Source organism: Polyodon spathula, chromosome 46, assembly GCF_017654505.1.
Source record: "Polyodon spathula isolate WHYD16114869_AA chromosome 46, ASM1765450v1, whole genome shotgun sequence".
NCBI classification, from domain to species: Eukaryota; Metazoa; Chordata; class Actinopteri; order Acipenseriformes; family Polyodontidae; genus Polyodon; species Polyodon spathula.
The window spans coordinates 268,295-275,553 of record NC_054579.1 but is presented as its reverse complement, the minus strand read 5'-3'; the positions used below and the strand labels follow the sequence as shown (position 1 = coordinate 275,553).

At 47.5% G+C, this 7,259-nt stretch overlaps 1 protein-coding gene across 1 annotated transcript in view; it reads left to right on the top strand.

The window, feature by feature from the left end:
• LOC121306124 (glutamate receptor ionotropic, NMDA 2B-like) overlaps positions 1 to 7,259 on the top strand; it is a 33,737-nt gene that overhangs the window by 21,880 nt on the left and 4,598 nt on the right. The window contains 8 exon segments of the mRNA XM_041237840.1: positions 2,281 to 2,395; positions 2,776 to 2,984; positions 3,618 to 3,789; positions 4,066 to 4,219; positions 4,944 to 5,069; positions 5,676 to 5,905; positions 6,171 to 6,331; positions 6,445 to 6,632. Of these exon segments, the coding sequence (XP_041093774.1) occupies positions 2,281 to 2,395; positions 2,776 to 2,984; positions 3,618 to 3,789; positions 4,066 to 4,219; positions 4,944 to 5,069; positions 5,676 to 5,905; positions 6,171 to 6,331; positions 6,445 to 6,632 (1,355 nt within the window).

The following is a 7,259-nucleotide window of genomic DNA, read 5'->3' as shown; positions in this document are numbered from 1 at the left end:
GAGAAGGGGAGAGGAGAGGAGAGAGGAGAGAAGAGGAGAGGAGAGAGGAGAGAGAGAGAAGAGAGAGAGGAGAGAGAGAGGAGAGAGCCGGAAGAGAGAGAGAGAGGGAGAGGAGAGGAGAGGGGGAGAGAGAGAAGAGAGGGGGAGGAGAGGAGAGAGAGGAGAGAGAGGAGAGGAGAGAGCAGAGGAGAGAGAGGAGAGACATGAGAGGGAGGAGAGAAGAGAGCAGAGGAGAGAGATGAAGAGAGGGGGAGAGGAGAGAGGGAGGAGTCAGAGAGGGGAAGAGGGGAGAAAGGAGAGAGGGGAGAGGGGAGGAACATTAAAACACAAATCAACAGTAACACACACAGCTCTGGCCAACAGTTTTGCATAACCTAGAATTTTAGGATTGAGACAAAAAATTTTTAAAAGAGGAAGTCTCTACCGGAAGCCATGATAGCAGTCCAGTAATATTTCATGAGAGATTTTTTTCAATTGGTCAGTTTTTCTTTCGTTCAGTATCTGGAAAACTACAAAGAGCTGGGTGTGCAATTCAATATGATAACAAGGGAACATTATTCAGCAGCTTTCACTGGACTCTATGAAGCTGAATCAGTTCATTCTATATAGAGGGGGTGCAATTCAATATGTTAACAAGGGAACATTATTCAGCAGCTTTCACTGGACTCTATGAAGCTGAATCAGTTCATTCTATATAGAGGGGGTGCAATTCAATATGATAACAAGGGAACATTATTCAGCAGCTTTCACTGGACTCTATGAAGCTGAATCAGTTCATTCTATATAGAGGGGGTGCAATTCAATATGATAACAAGGGAACATTATTCAGCAGCTTTCACTGGACTCTATGAAGCTGAATCAGTTCATTCTATATAGAGGGGGTGCAATTCAATATGTTAACAAGGGAACATTATTCAGCAGCTTTCACTGGACTCTATGAAGCTGAGGGAGTTCATTCTATATAGAGGGGGTGCAATTCAATATGTTAACAAGGGAACATTATTCAGCAGCTTTCACTGGACTCTATGAAGCTGAGGGAGTTCATTCTATATAGAGGGGGTGCAATTCAATATGTTAACAAGGGAACATTATTCAGCAGCTTTCACTGGACTCTATGAAGCTGAATCAGTTCATTCTATATAGAGGGGGTGCAATTCAATATGTTAACAAGGGAACATTATTCAGCAGCTTTCACTGGACTCTATGAAGCTGAATCAGTTCATTCTATATAGAGGGGGTGCAATTCAATATGATAACAAGGGAACATTATTCAGCAGCTTTCACTGGACTCTATGAAGCTGAATCAGTTCATTCTATATAGAGGGGGTGCAATTCAATATGATAACAAGGGAACATTATTCAGATCAGCTTTCACTGGTCTCTATGCTGACCCAGTTCATTCTTCAGGGTGCTTAATGGTTTTAAAGGGTCAGTTTATCTGGAACTCTTTTCCAGCAGAGAGACGCTGTGCGGGGGCCGCCTTGTGGTTCTGTTCTAGTTTTTATTTGATTTTACACTTCAGGGGGGGGGGGGGGGGGGGGGGGCAAATTTATTTTTGCCTAATCTGTTTTCTAACAGTCGACAACTTAACCATTACACATTAAAACTAGATTAAGTTTAAAATTGTCCCCTTACAGACCAGGCAAGTCCAGAGAAATTACTGTCAAAATGATTTCCCAGGCAAGTACAAGACCTAGTTTAAAGGTCGTCTCTCTGCGCACGCCCCCCGGCGGAACACCAAACAAGAAAAATTTTTTAAATTAGGGGGTTTAAATTAATTTGGGATTAAGCTGTTTTTAACAGGAAGAAAACGCTGTAGATATTTTTAGATTTGTTTTTTTTTTTAGATTGTGTTTTTATTGCTGTTTTATGACCCTTGTATTTGTTTTAATCTCTGTGTTTTTAAGGTGTTGTTTTTTTAATTTGGAGTTTAATGCTGATTGGCTGGGGGAGGTTTCGGCTCTGATCCTCGGAGGCAGCGAGAGAATTTTAATTTCGTTGTGTTTTTACCTTGATGGATTTTAATTGGAACGATTAATAAAGGATTTCTCTCTCTTTCTCTGTCTCTCCACTCTGCTCCCTCTCCTCTCCTCTCCTCTCCTATCTGTTCTTTCCTCTCTTCTCTGTCTTGTCTCTCTCTTTCCTCTCTCTTCTCTCCTCTCCTCTCTCTCTCCTCTCTCTCTCCTGTCCTCTCTCTCTCTCTCTCTCCCCTCTCTCCTCTCCTCTCTCCCCTCTCCTCTCCCCTCCTCTCTCTCTCTCTCCCCTCTCTCTCGTTCTCAGATTCCTGATGAATGTTACATTTGAAGGACGCAACTTGTCGTTCAGTGAGGATGGTTATCAAATGCATCCCAAACTGGTCATCATCTTACTGGGAAAGGAAAGCCAGTGGGAGAGGGTGAGTGGGAACTAAGAACCAACTGTGATGAACCCACTAGCGTCCCCTAGTGCTTTACAATACATCCCTATGCTTTACCAGACCTCTCTGTGCTTTACAATGCTTCCCTATTCTTTACCAGACCTCTCTGTGCTTTACAATGCTTCCCTGTGCTTTACCAGACCTCTCTGTGCTTTACAATGCTTCCCTGTGCTTTACCAGACCTCTCTGTGCTTTACAATGCTTCCCTGTGCTTTACCAGACCTCTCTGTGCTTTACAATGCTTCCCTGTGCTTTACCAGACCTCTCTGTGCTTTACAATGCTTCCCTGTGCTTTACCAGACCTCTCTGTGCTTTACAGTGCTTCCCTGTGCTTTACCAGACCTCTCTGTGCTTCACAGGTGGGGAAGTGGGAGAACGGTTCTCTGGCGATGAAGTACCACGTGTGGCCTCGTTTCGACCTCTTCTCGGACGCGGAGGAGCGCGAGGACGACCACCTGAGCATCGTGACTCTGGAGGAGGCGCCGTTCGTGATCGTGGAAGACGTGGACCCCCTGAGCGGGACCTGCATGAGGAACACGGTGCCCTGCCGAAAACAGATGAAAATCCAGTGAGTCTGAGACACTGTGACAGTGTGACACTGTGAGTCTGAGACACTGTGACAGTGTGACACTGTGAGTCTGAGACACTGTGACAGTGTGACACTGTGAGTCTGAGACACTGTGACAGTGTGACACTGTGAGTCTGATACACTGTGACAGTGTGACACTGTGAGTCTGATACACTGTGACACTGTGAGTCTAATACACTGTGACACTGTGAGTCTAATACACTGTGACAGTGTGACACTGTGAGTCTGAGACACTGTGACAGTGTGACACTGTGAGCCTGAGACACTACGCTGTGAAAAACAGATTAAATGCAACTCCCTCTCCCTGATCTTACACTGTGACAGTGTGACACTGTGAGTCTGATACCTCTGACAGTCTGACACTGTGAGTCTCCCTCTGACTGTGACCCTCTCTCTCTACACTGTGACAGTGTGACACTCTGACAGTGTGACACTGTGAGTCTGATACACTCTCTGAGACTCTACTCTGTCAGATTCCCTCTCCCTCCTCCCTCTCCCTCCTCCCTCTCTCTCCTCCCTCTCTCCCTCTCTCCCTGCCTCTCCTCCCTCTCTCCCCCTCTCCCTCCTCCCTGCCTCTCCTCGCTCTCTCCTCCCCCTCTCCTCCTCTCTCAGAAACACCACTGTGGACAGCGGGATCTATATCAAGCGCTGCTGTAAGGGCTTCTGCATCGACATCCTGAAGAAGATCGCCAGGACGGTCAAATTCACCTACGACCTTTACCTCGTGACCAACGGCAAGCACGGCAAGAAGATCAACGGGACCTGGAACGGACTGGTGGGAGAGGTGAGGACAGGGGGACACGGGGACTGGACAGACAGGGGGACTGGGAGAGAGAGAGACAGGGACTGAGAGTGGGAGAGAGAGGGGTACACAGGGACTGAGAGAGACATTGAGTATATTATTATTCAAATAATGAATATAATTATTTCTCTCATTGTATACCTATCATAATTCCCCCTCTTTGACTCCCTCTCCTCTCCCTCTCTCCCCCTCCCCTGTCCTGGCTCCCCCCTCTCACTCTCTCCCCCTCTCCCCTCCCCTCTCTGTCTCCCCCTGCAGGTTGTGTTCAAGCGCGCTCACATGGCTGTGGGCTCCCTCACTATCAATGAGGAGAGGTCGGAGGTCATCGACTTCTCCGTTCCGTTCATCGAGACGGGGATCAGCGTCATGGTCTCCCGTAGCAACGGCACCGTCTCTCCCTCCGCCTTCCTGGGTGAGACCCCCCCCCCCACATCCCAGAGCTCTCTCTCGCTCTCTCTCTCCCAAACCCCACCTCTCTCTCCCATACCCAGAGCTCTCTCTTCTCAGCTCTCTCTCTGTCTCTCTCTCGCTCAAACCTCTCTCTCTCTCTCTCTCTCCTTGGCTTGGAGAGAGAGAGGGGGTATGGGGTCTCGCGAGAGAGAGAGAGAGAGAACGAATTTTTCTCACTCGCGGATAGAGAGAGAGGGTAATGGTCTCGTTAGAAGCGAGAGCGGACACTCTCCCCCGGGAGACTCGGGGGGGGCTCTCTCTCTCCTCTCTTTCTCGGGGGAGGAGAGAGAAGTGAGAGTATCCCTTGGTTTGAGAGAGAACGAGAGAGAGAGCGGTATGGGGTCCTCGCGAGAGAGCGACGGTGTCTCTCTCTCTCGCTCTCTCTCTCCCATACCCCAGAGCGCTCTCTCTCTCTCTCTCTCTCTCTCTCTCTCTCTCTCTCTCTCTCTCTCTCCCTACCCCAAGCACTTTCTTTCTCTCACTCTCTCCCATACCCAGAGCTCTCTCACACTCTCTCTCTCTCTCTCTCTCTCTCTCTCTCTCTCTCTCTCTCTCTCTCTCTCTCTCTCTCTCTCTCTCTTTGGGAAGGAAATAATCGCGACTCGTCCTCGCTCCTTCTCTCCTCTCTCTCTCTCTCTCTCTCTGTATCTCTCTCTCTCCTCTCTCTCTCTCTCTCTCTCTCCCAGAACCCTTCAGCGCTGATGTCTGGGTGATGATGTTCGTGATGCTCCTCCTCGTGTCGGCGGTCGCTGTTTTCGTTTTTGAGTATTTCAGCCCCGTCGGGTACAACCGCTGCCTGGCAGACGGGAGGGGTGAGCGCCGGGAACAATACACGGGAAATACACACAGGGAAATATACACAGGGAAATATACACAGGGAAATATACACAGGGAATACACACAGGGAAATATACACAGGGAAATACACACAGGGAAATACACACAGGGAAATACACACAGGGAAATACACACAGGGAAATATACACAGGGAAATACACACAGGGAAATATACACAGGGAAATACACACAGGGAAATATACACAGGGAAATACACACAGGGAAATATACACAGGGAAATACACACAGGGAAATACACACAGGGAAATATACACAGGGAAATACACACAGGGAAATATACACAGGGAAATACACACAGGGAAATATACACAGGGAAATACACACAGGGAAATATACACTGGAAATATACACAGGGAATATACACACGGAAAATATACACTGGAAATACACACTGGAAATATACACAGGGAATATACACAGGGAATATACACTGGAAATATACACAATATACATTAATATCATTCTTACTGTTTTATCAGTATTATTATGAATATTATCATCATTGTCATTGGTAATATATTCTTCGATTCTCATTGTTACCCTTCTCTCCTCCCCCTCAGAGCCGGGGGGCCCCTCCTTCACTATCGGCAAGGCGATCTGGCTGCTGTGGGGTCTCGTGTTCAACAACTCTGTGCCAGTGCAGAACCCCAAGGGCACCACCAGCAAGATCATGGTGTCGGTGTGGGCCTTCTTCGCCGTCATCTTCCTCGCCAGCTACACCGCCAACCTGGCTGCCTTCATGATCCAGGAGGAGTACGTGGACCAGGTGTCAGGGCTGAGCGACAAGAAGGTGGGCGGGGCGACCCGGCCCCGCCCCGGACCCCTCCCCCCGCCTAGTCTCCGCCCCGGCTTGGGGGCCGAGCACCGTTACGAAGATAATTGTTATATTATAATTCATAATATATGTATTATTATTATTATTATTATTATTATTATTATTATTATTATTATTATTATTATTATTATTATTATTATTATTATTATTATTATTATTATTATTATTATTGTTGTTGTTCTTGTTTTTCTTCTTTTCTATATATTTTTGGGGGGTTTAGTTTCAGAGGCCCAATGACTTCTCGCCCCCGTTCCGTTTCGGGACGGTCCCGAACGGGAGCACGGAGAGGAACATCCGGAACAACTACTTTGAAATGCACTCGTACATGGTGAAGTACAACCAGAGGAACGTGAACGATGCCCTGCTGAGCCTCAAGACAGGGTGAGAGGCTGAGACACACCGAGACTGTGAGAGAGACACACAGTTAAGAGTCCTGATATACTGAGACACTGTGAGTCTGTTACACTGAGTCAGTCTCTCTCTCTCTCTCTCAGGAAGCTTGATGCTTTCATCTACGACGCGGCCGTGCTGAATTACATGGCCGGGAGAGACGAGGGCTGCAAGCTGGTGACGATCGGCTCAGGGAAGGTGTTCGCCTCCACCGGCTATGGGATTGGCATCCAGAAAGAGTCGGGCTGGAAGAGACAGGTGGACCTGGCCATACTGCAGCTCTTCGGAGACGGTGAGAGGGATGGGTACTCACTCGGGTACCAGCGTGTTAGACTCACACTGTCACAGTGTGTTAGACTCATAGTGTCACACTGTCACAGTGTGTTAGACTCATAGTGTCACAGTGCAGTGTGTTAGACTCATAGTGTCACACTGTCACAGTGTATTAGACTCATAGTGTCACACTGTCACAGTGTGTTAGACTCATAGTGTCACACTGTCACAGTGTATTAGACTCATAGTGTCACAGTGCAGTGTGTTAGACTCATAGTGTCACACTGTCACAGTGTATTAGACTCATAGTGTCACACTGTCACAGTGTGTTAGACTCATAGTGTCACACTGTCACAGTGTATTAGACTCATAGTGTCACACTGTCACAGTGTATTAGACTCATAGTGTCACAGTGCAGTGTGTTAGACTCATAGTGTCACACTGTCACAGTGTGTTAGACTCATAGTGTCACACTGTCACAGTGTATTAGACTCATAGTGTCACACTGTCACAGTGTATTAGACTCATAGTGTCACAGTGCAGTGTGTTAGACTCATAGTGTCACACTGTCACAGTGTATTAGACTCATAGTGTCACACTGTCACAGTGTGTTAGACTCATAGTGTCACACTGTCACAGTGTGTTA